The sequence below is a fragment of the Phaethon aethereus genome, assembly GCF_964289735.1.
Source record: "Phaethon aethereus genome assembly, chromosome: W".
NCBI lineage: Eukaryota > Metazoa > Chordata > Aves > Phaethontiformes > Phaethontidae > Phaethon > Phaethon aethereus.
The window spans coordinates 36,708,975-36,726,038 of record NC_138581.1 but is presented as its reverse complement, the minus strand read 5'-3'; the positions used below and the strand labels follow the sequence as shown (position 1 = coordinate 36,726,038).

The 17,064-nt window shown below is 52.0% G+C and overlaps 1 protein-coding gene across 1 annotated transcript in view; it reads left to right on the top strand.

The window, feature by feature from the left end:
• The window catches only part of LOC309415176 (small conductance calcium-activated potassium channel protein 2-like), a gene marked incomplete at both ends in the record, with an annotated part of 112,750 nt that overhangs the window by 79,660 nt on the left and 16,026 nt on the right, over nucleotides 1-17,064 (top strand). The window contains 1 exon segment of the mRNA XM_082012617.1: nucleotides 709-778. Within this exon segment, the coding sequence (XP_081868743.1) occupies nucleotides 709-778 (70 nt within the window).

Here is a 17,064-nt window from a genome sequence, read left to right as displayed (position 1 = left end):
AAATATACCCTTGATTCTTCTTTCATAATTTTTACAGCAGTCTACTTTAAATAGTGCATTAGAAAGGTATGTCTAATGTAAGTTTAAAATGTAACCATATTTAAATTCACAAATGTTCAGAGTGGTAAGAAAATTAAATGTATTGGCAAGTATGTTGGTTACTTAGCTGCTGGTCAGATAGAAGTTCTGTTTTTAAAGTAATGAGAAACTCACTTATCACTGTATTTCTGTCAGGTTAAAACACCTGCTAATCCAACCCATTTCTGACAGAACAGGGCTAATACCTGTATCTAGTCATGTAGGCATGGGAAGATTCTTGATTGCTACAACATAAATGACAAAAACCCATTTGTTCTATGTTTCTTCCTATACCTACTTGTAATGATACTGAGACTTTGAGGAATGTTTTGGCTTGCTTTCATATAGTCTGGATACAGTGTTATCTCCCTTTCTGAATGCAACTTTACCCATGGCAAACAGTAGTCTCAAGGACATGACATTTCCTTGCTCTTTTTCTTTTGCGGTGTTAAAGAGGCATGCTTCTCATTGTACCAGACACATGACCAATTCTGACTTTATACAAAGCACTTGAGGCACTGTCCATGCAGTTATCTGTTCTTGTAAGTTTTATGCATGCTTTTTAGAAGTCCTAAGATGACCACACAGGTGCACACACACACAAATCTAACTTAAAATTCCACTTTTTAGGTTAAGAAGTGTAAAAATGGAGCAAAGGAAACTGAATGATCAAGCCAACACTTTGGTGGACCTGGCAAAGGTTAGTATGTAATTATTGTTTTGTATCAACATTCATCTTTTCCAAATGAAGAGTTCGTAAGTGAAAATGTTATGAACTATACACACAAATATTGTTAACAAGTTTGTTAATTCTAGAAAATGAAAACATGTATCTGTTTTGGGTTAATATTTATTAAGTAAAACATCTTGTTTATGGCTCTGACCAAGGTTTGAATGTACCTTTTATTTTTTGAACATTTGGAAAAGATTTCATAACTGAGGGGCTGATCCTGAGAGCTGCTGAAACAGACTGCAGTGATCATGGCAAATGCCTAGGATGAACTTTGACGAGGCAATGCTTGTGTACTACTGTATAATAAAGAGGTTTCTTGTCTGGAGACAGACTATGTTGTGAGGAACTACAGTTCACAGGCCCTCACACAGACTGAACTTCGGGGTTGTGGTTTTCTATTCCTGTTCTCTTACGAAGCAGTGACTTTAGAGAAATAACTTTAGGTCTGTATTGGTTCCAAGTTTTTATAATGAATAATAACTGCCCACTTTGCTGATATATTATAAGGATTGTTTGTTTCTTAAAGCTATTTGAGATCAACTAAAAGAGAATATTCAGTTTCAAACTGTTAGTGGAAAAATATCGAGCCAGGTCCAGCAGTGCGAGAGAGGTGGGGCTGCTGCAGCTCCATGCCCCCAGGTCCAACCATTAGCGAAGCTAAAGATGTATTCCCAGTACTCATACACACACAGAGCAGACATATACATCACATACATACATGGCTGGCCACACAGATCACAGACAAACATGCACAGAGCACTCACATGAAAACAGACAGCACCAACGGCCTCATTCTGCTCTCTTCTCTGGATGAGCAGGATCACAGAACCACAGAATGTTTGAGGTTGGAAGGGATCTCTGGAGGTCATCTGCTCCCAAAACCCTGCCACCTAGAGTCAATGGCCCAGGATCACGTACAGATGGCTTTTGAATATCTCCAAGGAGGGAGACTCCACAACCTCCCTGGGCAACCTTTTCCAGTGCTCGGTCACCTTTACAGTAAAAAAGTGTTTCCTGATGTTCAGACAGAACCTCCTGTGTTTCTGTTTGTGCCCATTGCCTCTTGTCCTGTCACTGGGCACCACAGAAAAGAGCCTGGCTCCATCCTCTTTGCACCCTCGCTTCAGTTATTCATATACATTAGAATCATAGAATCACAGAATCATTAAGGTTGGAAAAGACCTTTAAGATAATCAAGTCTAACCATTAACCTAGCACTGCCAAGCCCACCACTAAAATATGTCCCTAAGAGCCACATCTACACATCTTTTAAATACCTCCAGGGATGGTGATTCAACCACTTCCCTGGACAGTCTATTTCAATGCTTGATAACCCCTTCAGAGAACAAATTTTTCATAATATCCAATCTAAACCTCCCCTGGTGCAACTTGAGGCCATTTCCTCTCCTCCTATCACTAGTTACTTGGGAGAAGAGACTGACACCCACTCAGCCTCCTTTTCTCCAGACTAAACAACCCCAGCTCCCTCAGCCGCTCCTCATAAGACTTGTGCTCCAGACGCCTCACCAGCTTCGTTGCCCTTCTCTGGACACACTCCAGCAACTCAATGTCTTTCTTGTAGTGAGGGGCCCAAAAGTGAACACAGTACTCAAGGTGCAGCCCCAACCAGTGCCGAGTACAGGGGCACAATCACTTCCCTACTCCTGCTGGCCACACTATTCCTGATACAGGCCAGGATGCTATTGGCCTTCTTGGCCACCTGGGCACACTGCCGGCTCATGTTCAGCCGGCTGTCAACCAGCACCCCCAGGTCCTTTTCCACTGGGCAGCTCTCCAGCCACTCCTATCCAAGCCTGTAGCGTTGCATGGGGTTGTTGTGACCCACGTACAGGACCCGGCACTTGGCCTTGTTGAATCTCATACAATTGGCCTCAGCCCATCGATCCAGCCTGTCCAGATCCCTCTGCAGAGCCTTCCTGCCCTCCAGCAGATCAACACTCCTGCCCAACTTGGTGTCATCTGCAAACTTACTGAGAGTGCACTCGATCCCCTTGTCCAGATCACTGATAAAGATATTGAACAGAACTAGTCCAAATACTGAGCCCTGGGGAAGACCACTTGGGACCAGCCGCCAACTGGATTTAACTCCATTGACCACAACTCTTTGGGCCTGGCCATCCAGCCAGTTCCTCACCCAGCGAAGAGTAAACCTGTCTAAGCCATGAGCCGCCAGTTTCTCCAGGAGAATGCTGCGGGAGACGCTGTCAAAGGCTTTACTAAAGTCCAGGTAGACAACATCCACAGCCTTTCCCTCATCCACTAGGCGGGTCACCTGGTCATAGAAGGAGATTAGGTGGGTCAAGCAGGACCTGCCTTTCATGAACCCGTGCTGGCTGGGCCTGAGCCCTTGGTTGTCCTGTACGTACTGCGTGATGGGACTCAAGATGATTTGCTCCATAACCTTCCCCGGCACCGAGGTCAGACTGACAGGCCTGTAGTTCCCCAGATCCTCCTTCCAGCCCTTTACTGTAGGTGGGCGTCACATTTGCTAACCTCCAGTCAACTGGGACCTCCCCGGTTAGCCAGGACTGCTGATAAATGATGGAAAGTGGCTTGGTGAGCACTTCCGCCAGCTCCCTCTGCACTCTTGGGTGGATCCCATCAGGCCCCATAGACTTGTGGGTGTCCAGGTGGCGTAGCAGGTCGCTCACCATTTCCCCTTGGATTATGGGGGCTTCATTCTGCTCCCTGTCACTGACTTCCAGCTCAAGGGGCTGGGTATCCAGAGGATACCTCGTCTGGCTATTAAAGTCTAAGGCAAAGAATGCATTAAGTATTTCAGCCTTTTCCTCGGCCTTTGTCACTATGTTTCCCCCCACATCCAATAAAGGATGCAGATTCTCCTTAGTCCTCCTTTTGTTGCTAATGCATTTATAGAAATATTTTTTATTGTCTTTTACCACATTAGCCAGAATAAGTTCTAGTTGGGCTTTGGCGCTTCTAATTTTCTCCCTGCGTAACCTCACGACATCCTTGTAGTCCTTCTGAGTCACCTGCCCCTCCTTCCAAAGTTCATAAACTCTCCGGCTCATCTTTCGGCACGTAGGGGCAGACTGCTCCTGCACCTTTAAGATTTCCTTCTTAAAGAATGTCCAGCCTTCCTGGACCTTTTGCCCTTCAGGACTGCCTCCCAAGGGACTCAACCAGGGCCCTCCCTAGACAGGCCAAAGTCTGCCCTCCGGAAGTCCAAGGTAGCAGTTATGCTGACCCCCCTCCTAACTTCTCCAAGAATCAAAACACCTATCATTTTGTGTTCGCTATGCCCAAGATGGCCTCCAACCATCATATCACCCACAAGTCCTTCTCTGTTGGTAAAAAAAAGGTGTATGTAGTGGGGCGCCTTTCCTAGTTGGCTCACTCATCAGCAATGTCAGGAAGTTAACTTCCACACAATCCAGGAACCTCCTAGACTGCTTCCTCTCTGCTGTATTGTATTTCCAGCACACACCTGTTAAGTTGAAGTCCCCCACAAGAACAAGGGCTAGCTGTCATGAGACTTCTCCCAGCTGCTTATAGAATATTTCATCTGCCTCTTCAGCATGGTAGGGTGCTCTATAACATACTTCCAAAATACAGTGATTGCAAAACCAGCACGACCAGGCTAACAACAGTTAGTCGCCGAGGGGAGCTGCACCAGAGCCGGCTCAACCCAGAGCGGAGTGACAGATCTTGGCGCACAGGGGGTTTTCCCAAGGCAGGGAAACACCAGGGCAACGGAGAGACCCGCCAGAAACCAGTATCTCCCACGGGAGATGATGACAAGGCCTGGGCATTGCCAGAGGAATGGCAGCCCACACCTATAAAAAAGCAGCTTAGGGAGCGCTAGCAACCAGAGAGGGCAAAACAGACAGTGGCGCATCAGCCAGGGCATGGCGTGTCAGTTGGAACAGCAGATTGCGGAGAATGGCACACAGGGAGGGCATAGTCTCCCCATCACCTCAAGAGGTGAGTTCAGTTGGTGGTCATCACCCTCTCAGAGCTTAGCTATGGTAGCCACCCAGCAGAAAGCCATGTCCCCTGCACTCACCAGAATGGATGTGGCAACCCAGACAGAGCTCCCACGGAAACATGCAGCCATCCAGGTCTCAGGCTGCAGAGGGTGCCAGAGCCTCTCACTGGTAATGGATGGCAGTAGCGAGAACAGCTGTGTGAGGTGTGACCAGGTGGATGATCTGCTCAGCCTGGTGGCAGAGCTACTAGAGGAGGTAGAAAGGTTAAGGAGCATCAGGGAGTCAGAGAAAGAGATGGACTTGTGGAACCATGCTCTGCCCACCCTGAGACAGAAGCAGGAACAGCCACCAGGAAAAAAAACAAGATCAAGGGAGTCCTGTATCCTCCCCCTGCCAGGCTGAAGGCAGTAGCTTAAAGGAAAGGAGCGTATGGAGGCAAGTCCATGCTCGGGGTAGCAGGCGAACCCCCTCCTTGCCCACCTCGCCTCCCCAGGTGCCTCTGTACAACAGGTATGAGGATCTGGACATGGGAGAACAGTCCATGGATGAAGTGGATGACGGTCCAGATAGATACACTACAGATCCTGCCAAGGTCAGAAAGCCCTACCCCCTGCATCACGACCACCCCCATGAGGAAGAAAAGATGGGTTATAGATGTAGGTGACTCCCTTCTGAGGGGAACTGAAGGTCCAACATGCAAGACAAACCCTCCTCTTAGGGAAGTCTGCTGCCTCACTGGGGCCCAGGTTTAAGACATCACTAGGAAACTTCCTAGCCTGGTGCAGCCCTCGGACTACTACCCGCTACTGCTCTTACATCTGGGTGGAGATGAATCACAGAATCAGAGAATCACTAGGTTGGAAAGGACCTTTAAGATCATCAAGTCCAACCATTAATCCAGCACCACCATGTCCCCTAAACCATGTCCTGAAGCGCCACATCCACACGTTTTTTGAACACTTCCAGAGATGGCGACTCCACCACCTCCCTGGGCAGCCTGTTCCAATGCCTGACCACCCTCTCAGTGAAGAAATTTTTCCTCATATCCAATCTAAACCTCCCCTGGCGCAACTTGAGGCCATTTCCTCTCGTCCTATCACTAGTTACTTGGGAGAAGAGACCAACACCCTCGTCGCCACAACCCCCTTTCAGGTAGTTGTAGAGAGCGATAAGGTCTCCCCTCAGCCTCCTCTTCTCCAGACTAAACAACCCCAGTTCCCTCAGCCGCTCCTCATAAGACTTGTGCTCCAGACCCCTCACCAGCTTCGTTGCCCTTCTCTGGACACGCTCCAGCACCTCAGCATCCTTCTTGTAGTGAGGGGCCCAAAACTGAACACAGTATTCAAGCTGCGTCCTCAGCAGTGCCGAGTACAGGGGCACGATCACTTCCCTACTCCTGCTGGCCACACTATTCCTGATATAGGCCAGGACGCTGTTGGCCTTCTTGGCCACCTGGGCACACTGCCGGCTCATGTTCAGCCAGCTGTCAACCAGCACCCCCAGGTCCCTTTCCGCCGGGCTGCTCTCCAGCCACTCCTCCCCAAACCTGTAGCGTTGCATGGGGTTGTTGTGGCCAAAGTGCAGGACCCTGCACTTGGCCTTATTAAACCTCATACAGTTGGCCTCTGCCCATCGATCCAGCCTGTCCAGAACCCTCTGCAGAGCCCTCCTACCCTCCAGCAGATCAACACTCCCACCCAACTTGGTGTCATCTGCAAACTTACTCAGGGAGCACTCAATTCCCGCATCCAGGTCATCAATAAAGATATTGAATAAGACGGGCCCCAGAACCGAGCCCTGGGGAACACCGCTTGTGACTGGCCGCCAGCCGGATTTAACGCCATTCACCACAACTCTCTGGGCTCGGCCATCCAGCCAGTTCCTCATCCAGCGAAGAGTAAACCCGTCTAAGCCACGAGCCGCCAGTTTCTCCAGGAGAATGCTGTGGGAGACGCTGTCAAAGGCTTTACTAAAGTCCAGGTAGACAACGTCCACAGTCTTTCCCTCATCCACTAGGCGGGTCACCTGGTCATAGAAGGAGATCAGGTTGGTCAAGCAGGACCTGCCTTTCATGAACCCATGCTGGCTGGGCCTGATCCCTTGGTTGTCCTGCAGATGCCCTGTGAACACTCTCAAGACCAACTGCTCCATAATCTTCCCTGGTACAGAGGTCAGGCTGACAGGCCTGTAGTTCCCAGGATCCTCCTTCCGGCCTTTCTTGTAGATGGGCGTGACATTGGCAAGCCTCCAGTCATCTGGGACCTCCCCTGTTAACCAGGACTGCTGATAAATGATGGAGAGTGGCTTGGCAAGCTCCTCCGCCAGCTCTCTCAGTACTCTCGGGTGGATCCCATCAGGCCCCATAGACTTGTGGGTGTCCAGGTGGTTTAGCATGTCCTTGACTGCTTCCTCCTGGACTATGAGGAGTACATTGTGCTCTCCATCCCCATCTTCCAGCTCAGGGGGCTGAATACCCTGTGGATACCTGGACTGGCTATTAAAGACTGAGGCAAAGAAGGCATTAAGTACCTCAGCCTTGTCCTCGTCCTTGGAGACAATGTTCCCCGCCATATCCAGTAGGGGATGGAGATTCTCCTTGCCTCTCTTTTTGTTGTTATTATATTTGTAGAAGCATTTTTTATTATCCTTTACGACTGTGGCCAGATTGAGCTCTAGCTGGGCTTTTGCCTTCCTAATTTTGTCCCTGCTTGACCTAACAAGATCCTTGTACTCTTCTTGAGTTGCCTGCCCCTTCTTCCAGAGGTGATAAACTCTCCTCTTTTCCCTGAGTCCCAGCAAAATCTCCCTGTTCAGCCAGGCTGGTTGCCTTCCCCGCCAGCTCTTCTTACAGCACATGGGGACCGCCTGCTCCTGCGCCTTTAAGATTTCCTTCTTGAGGACTGTCCAGCCTTCCTGGACCCCTTTGTCCTTCAGGACTGTCTCCCAAGGGACTCTCTCAACCAGTGACCTGAACAGGCCAAAGTCTGCCCTCCGGAAGTCCATGGTAGCAGTTTTGCTGACCCCTCTCCTTACTTCACTCACAACCGAGAATTCTATCATGTCGTGGTCGCTAAGCCCAAGACGGCCTCCGACCACCACATCTCTTACCAGTCCTTCTCTGTTTGTAAACAGCAGGTCCAGTAAGGCACCTCCCCTGGTGGGCTCACTCACCAGCTGTGTCAGGAAGTTATCCTCCACACACTCCAGGAACCTCCTAGACTGTTTCCTCTCTGCCGTGTTATACTTCCAGCAGATGTCCGGTAGGTTGAAGTCCCCTACAAGAACAAGGGGCAGCGAATGCGAGACTTCTGCCAGTCGCTTATAGAATGTCTCATCTGTCTCTTCATCCTGATTGGGTGGTCTGTAACAGACTCCCAGCAGGATATCTGCCTCATTGGCCTTCCCCCTCATCCTTACCCAGAAGCACTCTACTTGGTCTTCACAATCTTCGATTTCTATGCAATCAAAACACTCCCTAACATACAGAGCCACCCCACCGCCTCTCCTTCCCTGCCTATCCCTTCGGAAGAGCTTATAGCCATCCATTGCAGCACTCCAGTCATGAGAAGCATCCCACCATGTTTCTGTGATGGCAACTACGTCATAGCTGTCGCGCTGCACAATGGCTTCCAGCTCCTCCTGTTTGGTGCCCATGCTGCGTGCATTGGTGTAGATGCACCTGAGCTGGGCTATCGATTTCAACTCTGGCACGTTGAACCTACCCCTAGGTTCAACTCTAGTGAGCCTGGTTTTATCCCCTCCCCCCTCCAAATCTAGTTTAAAGCCCTCTCAATGAGGCCTGCCAGCTCATGAGCAAGAATCCTTTTGCCCCTTGGCGTCAGTTGCACTCCATCAGCTGCGAGGAGGCCCGGTGCCGTGTAAACCGCCCCGTGGTCAAAAAACCCAAAATTCTGACGATGGCACCAGCCCCTGAGCCACGTGTTGATCAGGTGTGCTTTCCTGTTCCTTTCAGCGTTCTTCCCTGTCACTGAAGGGATTGACGAAAACACTACCTGCGCTCCCGCTCCATTGACCAGTCGCCCCAGTGCTCTCAAGTCGTTTTTGACTGCCTTTGGGCTTCTTAGCGCAACCTCATCGTTGCCAATCTGCATGACCAACAGCGGGTAGTAATCAGTGGGCCGAACCAGACCAGGGAGTTTCCTGGTGACGTCTCTTACCCAGGCCCCAGGGAGGCAGCAGACTTCCCTGTGAGTTGGGTCTGGTCGACATATTGAGCCCTCTGTACCCCTTAGAAGGGAGTCACCTACAACAATCACCCTCCTCTTTTTCTTAACTAAGGACGTCTTGATGCGTGGGGCTCGTTGACTCACCCTAGGCACCCCCTCGGACGGACCTTCGTCAGGGTCCTCATGTTCCTGTCCCTCATGTTCCAGAGCCCCATACCTGTTGCGTAAGGGCAGCTGGGACAGTGAGGGAGGCCGGGAGGGAATTCGCTGACCTCTCCGAGGAGGGACCTGCTTCCATTTCCCCTCATCTCTTAGGTCCTCTCCTTCTGCCCGGCAGCAAGAGGACAGGGGATCCCCTGCTGCTTGTGGAGCCTCCACCAGCTGCCCCTGCCTCAGGGCTGCCAGGGTGTGGCTCCACCAGTCTATCTCCCTCTCACACTCCCTAATGCTCCTCAGCCTCTCCACTTCCTCTTTCAGCTCTGCTACCAGGCTGAGCAGGTCGCTGACCTGGTCGCACCGCACGCAGGTAGCGTCCCCGTCGGTCTCTGGAACAACCGACAGGCTCAGGCACTCTCTGCAGCTGGATACTTGGACACCCGCGTGCCTGAGCAGGAGCTCCGTCTGTGTCGCCACAGTCTTTCTGGCCCTGGTTTTCAGCCGAGTGGCGACCATGGCTGAGCCTCCTCTGGGAGGACGATGGCCACTTGTACTGTACCCCGCTCGCATGCCTTCCCTGCACGCCCTGCCCGCGCGAACTGCCGCGCAAACTGACGCGCTACGCCCTCCTAACGTGCCACGCCCTGTTTGCCCGCCCTGTTCGCCGTGCTCCGGGTCGCTCGCGCTCCCGGGGGCTGCTCTTGTAGGCGAGGGGTTTTGGCCGCCGCCGCCCTGGGCCCCGCCCACGCTGAGTCAGAGCTGCCGCTCGTTGCAATGCAATGAAGCTGCAATGCATAGTCCAAGGGCGATCAAAAGAGACTTCAGGGCCTTGGGATGGTGGGTTACGGAATCTGGTTCACAGGTTATTGTTTCCCCTCTCCTTTCAGCTGCGGGCAGCGACATATGAAGAAACAGACAGGCCCAGTCTATTACTACATGGCTCCGTGACTGGTGTCACTGCCACAGTTTCATGTTTTTTGATAATGGGATGGCCTACATGGCACCTGGCTTTCTGGCATCATATAGGATTCACCTTTCTTGCTCACAAGCTAGCGGGGCTTATAGACAGGGCTTTAAACTAGACTCGAAGTGGGAGGGGGATAATATCAGGCATGCCTGTGTCAAGCTGTGGGATAAGACACCAAGGTTAGAGGGACAGGGTGCTAGCAAGGCCCCTCAGCCTGCTGCACCAGAGAAAGACCTCAAAGGAACTAAGGGGTGTTCCTCTCAGACGGTGACATGGCTGACAGCCCAGCTGAAGTGCCTCTACACCAATGCACACAGCATGGGTAACAAACAGCAGGAGTTGGAAGCCACCATGCAACTAGAAAGCTGTGACCTGATTGTCATTACTGAAACTTGGTGGGACGAATTCCATGACTGGAGTGTGGCTATCGATGGCTATGGGCTGTTCAGAAGGGAAAAGTGAGGAATGAAGGGCAGAGGCATTGCCCTCTACATCAAGAAATGGATAGATGTCCCTGAGGAATAGCCACGAGCAGGTCAAGAGCTTATGGGTAAGAATCAGGGACCGAGGCAACAAAGGGAACCTTGGGGTTGGCGTCTACTACAGGCTGCCTGATCAAAGAGAGCCTTTTGATGAAGCCTTCTTCCTCCAGCTACAGGCGGCACCGTGCTCACAGGCTCTTGTCCTGCTAGGGGACTTCGACCACCCCAAAATCTGCTGGAAAAGTATTACACAAGCTGTAGGAAATCCAGGAGACTCCTGGAGTGCATGGAGGATAATGTCATATGCCAGGTAATAGACAGCCCTACCAGGGGGGATGCGATACTGGACCTAATGGTAACCAACACATGTGAGCTAATTGGCGACGTCAAGATTGGAGGCAGCCTGGGCTGCAGTGACTGTGCACTGGTAGAGTTTCCAGTCCTGAGGGATATGGGACAGGCGAAGAGTAAAGTCAGGACCCTGAATTTTAGGAAAGAAAACTTTCAGCTCTTCAAGGCGCTAGTCACTAGGACCCCCTGGGAAGCTGCCCTCAGGAAAGAGGGCGCAGAACAGAGATGGCAGATCTTTAAGGACGCTTTCCACAGAGCGCAAGAGCTCTCGATCCTCAGGTGTAAGACATCAGGAAAGGAAGGCAAGAGACCGGAATGGATGAGCGGAGACCTGCTGGTCAAACAAAAGGGCAAGAAGGAAATGCACAGGCAGAAGAAGCAGTGACAGGTAACCTGGGAAGAGTACAGGGATGCTGCCTGGTTGTGTAAGCATGGAGTCTGGAAGGCCAAGGCGCATCTGGAGCTGAACATGGCAAGGGATGAAAAGAATAATAAGAGCTTCTACAGGTATGTCAGCCAGAGAAGGAAGGTCAAAGAAAGCATACCCCCCTTGATGAGCAAGAATGGCAGACTGGTAACAATGGACAAAGGGAAGGGTGAGGTACTCAACGACGACTTTGCCTCAGTCTTCACTGGCAGTGTCTCTTCCCACACCTCTCGAGGGGACGGACTACAAGATGGGCACTGGAGGAACAAAGTCCCTCCCACTGTAAGAGAAGTTCAGATTCGATACCACCGAGGCGAAGGGCTCTGGAGTGAAGGACCGCACCGGGGGACCCTTCCTGAAGCGGCCAAACCGCAAAGGTGGCAGCACAGGGAGAGAGAGGGTGCCCCAGCCCCCCCCCAAGGCCGGCAGAGCGGGCTCCTGATGAGCGGCAGCTCTGACTCAGCGCGGGTGGGGACTAGAGCGGCGGCGGCCAAAGCCCCTCACCTACAAGAGCAGCCCTAGGGAGCGCAAGTGATCCGGAGTGCGGCGAACACGGTGGGCAAACAGGACGTGGTGCATCAGAAGGACGTAGGGTGTCAGTTTGTGCGTCAGTTTGCGCGTCAGTTTGCGCAGGCAAGGTGTGCAGGGAAGGTGTGCGGGCAGGGCGCAGTTCCTGCCCCGGCACTAGAGGTTCTCTGACAAGTGGCCATCGTCCTCCCAGAGGAGGCTCAGCCATGGTCGCCACTTGGCTGAAAACTGTGGCCAGAAAGAATGTGGCGACACAGAGAGAGCTCCCACTCAAGCACGCGGCTCTCCAAGTATCCGGCTGCAAAGAGTGCCTGAGCCTGTCGGTTGTACCAGAGACCAGTGGAGACATCACCTGCATGCGGTGCAACCAGGTGAGCGACCTGCTCAGCCTGGTGGCAGAGCTGAAAGAGGAAGTGGAGAGGCTGAGGAGCATTAGGGAGTGTGAGAGGGAGAGAGATTGGTGGAGCCACACCCTGCCATCCCTGAGGCAGGGGCAGCTGGTGGAGGCTCCACAAGCAGCAGGGGATCCCCTGTCCTCTTGCTGCCGGGCAGAAGGAGAGGACCTAAGAGATGAGGGGAATGGAAACAGGTCCCTCCTCGGAGAGGCCGGTGAATCCCCTCCCGGCCTCCCTCACCATCCCAGCTGTCCTTACACAACAGGTATGGGGCTCTGGAACGTGAGGGACAGGAACATGAGGACCCTGATGAAGGTCCGTCCAAGGGGGTGCCTAGGGTAGAGTCAGCCAGCCCCACACATCAAGACATTAAGAAAAAAAGGAGGGTGATTGTCGTAGGCGATTCCCTTCTGAGGGGTACAGAGGGCCCAATATGTTGACCAGACCCAACTCACAGGGAAGTCTGCTGCCTCCCTGGGGTCCAGGTGAGAGATGTCACCAGGAAACTCCCTGGTCAGGTTCGGCCCACTGATTACTACCCGCTGTTGGTCCTACAGGTTGGCAATGATGAGGTTGCACTAAGAAGCCCAAAGGCAGTCAAAAAGGACTTGAGAGCACTGGGGCGACTGGTCAATGGAGCGGGAGCGCAGGTAGTGTTTTCATCAATCCCTTCAGTGATAGGGAAGAACGCTGAAAGGAACAGAAAAGCACACCTGATCAACACATGGCTCAGGGGCTGGTGCTGTCGTCAGAATTTTGGGTTTTTTGACCATGGGGAGGTTTACACGGCACCGGGCCTCCTTGCAGCAGATGGAGTGCAACTGACGCCAAGGGGCAAAAGGATTCTTGCTTATGAGCTGGCAGGCCTCATTGAGAGGACTTTAAACTAGATTTGGAGGGGGGAGGGGATAAAACCAGGCTCACTAGAGTTGAGCCTAGGGGTGACGTGCCAGAGTTGAAATCGATAGCCCAGCTCAGGTGCATCTACACCAATGCACGCAGCATGGGCAGCAAACAGGAGGAGCTGGAAGCCATTGTGCAGCGGGACAGCTATGATGTAGTTGCCATCACAGAAACATGGTGGGATGACTCTCATGACTGGAGTGCTGCAATGGATGGCTGTAAGCACTTCCGAAGGGATAGGCATGGAAGGAGAGGTGGTGGGGTGGCTCTGTATGTTAGGGAGTGTTTTGATTGTATAGAGCTCAAGGACTGTGATGACAAAGTCAAGTGCTTATGGGTAAGGATGAAGGGGAAGGCCAACGAGGCAGATATCCTGCTGGGAGTCTGTTACAGACCACCCAATCAGGATGAAGAGACAGATGAGACATTCTATAAGTGACTGGCAGAAGTCTCGCATTCGCTGGCCCTTGTTCTTGCGGGGGACTTCAACCTACCGGACATCTGCTGGAAGTATAACATGGCAGAGAGGAAACAGTCGAGGAGGTTCCTGGAGTGTGTGGAGGATAACTTCCTGATGCAGCTGGTGAGTGAGCCCACCAGGGGAGGTGCCTTACTGGACCTGCTGTTTACAAACAGAGAAGGACTGGTGAGAGATGTGGTGGTCGGAGGCCGTCTTGGGCTTAGCGACCACGACATGATAGAATTCTCAGTGGTGAGTGAAGTAAGGAGAGGGGTCAGCAAAACTGCTACCATGGACTTCCGGAGGGCAGACTTTGGCCTGTTCAGGTCACTGGTTGGGAGAGTCCCTTGGGAGACAGTCCTGAAGGACAAAGGGGTCCAGGAAGGCTGGACAGTCTTCATGAAGGAAATCTTAAAGGCGCAGGAGCAGACGGTCCCCATGTGCCCTAAGAAGAGCTGGCGGGGAAGGCGACCGGCCTGGCTGAACAGGGAGATTTTGCTGGGACTCAGGGAAAAGAGGAGAGATTATCACCTCTGGAAGAAGGGGCAGGCAACTGACGAAGAGTACAAGGATCTCGTTAGGTCAAGCAGGAACAAAACGAGAAAGGCAAAAGCCCAGCTAGAGCTCAATCTGGCCACAGTCGTAAAGGATAATAAAAAATGCTTCTACATATATAATAACAACAAAAAGAGAGGCAAGGAGAATCTCCATCCCCTACTGGATATGGCGGGGAACATTGTCTCCAAGGACGAGGACAAGGCTGAGGTACTTAATGCCTTCTTTGCCTCAGTCTTTAATAGCCAGTCCAGGTACCCGCAGGGCATTCAGCCCCCTGAGCTGGAAGATGGGGATGGAGAGCACAATAACCCGCCCATAATCCAGGAGGAAGCAGTCAAGGACATGCTAAACCACCTGGACACCCACAAGTCTATGGGGCCTGATGAGATCCACCCGAGAGTACTGAGAGAGCTGGCAAAGGAGCTTGCCAAGCCACTCTCCATCATTTATCAGCAGTCCTGGTTAACAGAGGAGGTCCCAGAAGACTGGAGGCTTGCCAATGTGATGCCCATCTACAAAAAGGGCCGGAAGGAGGATCCTGGGAACTACAGGCCTGTCAGCCTGACCTCTGTTCCAGGGAAGATCATGGAGCAGTTCGTCTTGAGAGTGCTCATAAGGCATCTGCAGGACAACCAAGGGATCAGGCCCAGCCAGCATGGGTTCATGAAAGGCAGGTCCTGCTTGACCAACCTGATCTCCTTCTATGACCAGGTGACCCGCCTAGTGGATGAGGGAAAGACTGTGGACGTTGTCTACCTGGACTTCAGTAAAGCCTTTGACAGCATCTCCCACAGCATTCTCCTGGAGAAACTGGCGGCTCGTGGCTTAGACAGGTTTACTCTTTGCTGGGTAAAGAACTGGCTGGATGGCCGAGCCCAGAGAGTTGTGGTGAATGGCGTTAAATCCGGCTGGTGGCTGGTCACAAGCGATGTTCCCCAGGGTTTTGTTCTGGGACCAGTCTTATTCAATGTCTTTATTGATGATCTGGATGAGGGGATCGAGTGCTCCCTCAGTAAGTTTGCAGACGACACCAAATTGGGCGGGAGTGTTGATCTGCTGGAGGGTAGGAGGGCTCTGCAGAGGGATCTGGACAGGCTGGATCAATGGGCAGAGGTCAACTCTATGAGGTTTAATAAGGCCAAGTGCCGGGGCCTGCACTTTGGTCACAACAACCCCATGCAATGCTACAGGCTTGGGGAAGAGTGGCTGGAGAGCTGCCTGGCAGAAAGGGACCTGGGGGTGCTGGTTGACAGCCAGCTGAATATGAGCCGGCAGTGTGCCCAGGTGGTCAAGAAGGCCAACAGCGTCCTGGCCTGTATCAGGAATAGTGTGGCCAGCAGGAGTAGGGAAGTGATTGTGCCCCTGTACTCGGCACTGCTGAGGATGCAGCTTGAATACTGTGTTCAGTTTTGGGCCCCTCACTACAAGAAGGATGTTGAGGTGCTGGAGCGTGTCCAGAGAAGGGCAACGAAGCTGGTGAGGGGTCTGGAGCACAAGTCTTATAGGGAGTGGCTGAGGGAACTGGGGTTGTTCAGTCTGGAGAAGAGGAGGCTGAGGGGAGACCTTATCGCTCTCTACAACTACCTGAAAGGGGGTTGTGGCGACGAGGGTGTTGGTCTCTTCTCCCAACTAACTAGTGATAGGATGGGAGGAAATGGCCTCAGGTTGCGCCAGGGGAGGTTTAGATTGGATATTAGGAAAAATTTCTTCACCGAGAGGGTGGTCAAGCATTGGAACAGGCTGCCCAGGGAGGTGGTGGAGTCACCATCTCTGGAAGTGTTCAAAAAATGTGTGGATGTGGCGCTTCAGTACATGGTTTAGGGGACATGTTGGCGCTGGATTAATGGTGGACTTGATGATCTTGAAGGTCCTTTCCAACCTTTGTGATTCTGTGATTCTGTAAAGTCTATGGGACCTGATGAGATGCATCCCAGAGTCCCAAGGGAATTGGCTGATGTACTTGCCAAGCCACTCTGCATGATATTTGAAAAGTCATGGCAGTCAGGTGAAGTCCCTGGAGACTGGAAAAAGGGAAACATTGCAACCATTTTTAAAAAAGGTGTGTGTGTGTTTAAAAAAGGTCCTCTGTGTGAGGACCCTGGGAACTACCGACCCGTCAGCCTCACCTCTGTGCCTGGGATGATCATGGAACAGATCCTCCCAGAAGCTATGCTAAGGCACATGGAGGACAGGGAGCTGATTCGAGACAGCCAGCATGGCTTCACCCAAGGGCAAGTTCTGTCTGACCAACCTAGTGGCCTTCCATGATGGAGTGACCACATCAGTGGACAAGGGAAGAGCTATGGATGTCATCTCTCTGGACTTCTGTAAGGCCTTTGACACAGTCCCCCACAACATCCTTCTCTCTAAATTGGGGAGATATGATTTTGATGGGTAGACTGTTCAGTGGATGAGGAATTGGTTGGACGGTCACATCCAGAGGGTAGTGGTCAACGATTCAGTGTCCAGATGGCGTTCGGTGATGAATGATGTCCCTCAGGGGTCCGTATTGGGACCAGTAATGTTTAATATCTTCATCAGTGACATAGCGGGATCGAGTGCACCCTCAGCAAGTTTGCAGATGACACCAAGCTGAGTGGTGCGGTTGACACGCCTGAGGGATGGGATGCCGTCCAGAGGGACCTGGACAAGCTTGAGGAATGGGCCTGTGTGAACCTCATGAGGTTCAACAAGGCCAAGTGCAGGGTCCTACACCAGGGTCAAGGAAACCCCTGGTATCAATACAGGCTGGGGGATGAAGGGATTGAGAGCAGCCCTGCCGAGAAGGACTTGGGGGTACTGGTGGATGAAAAGCTGCACATGAGCCGGCAATGTGCACTCACAGCCCAGAAGGCCAACCATATCCTG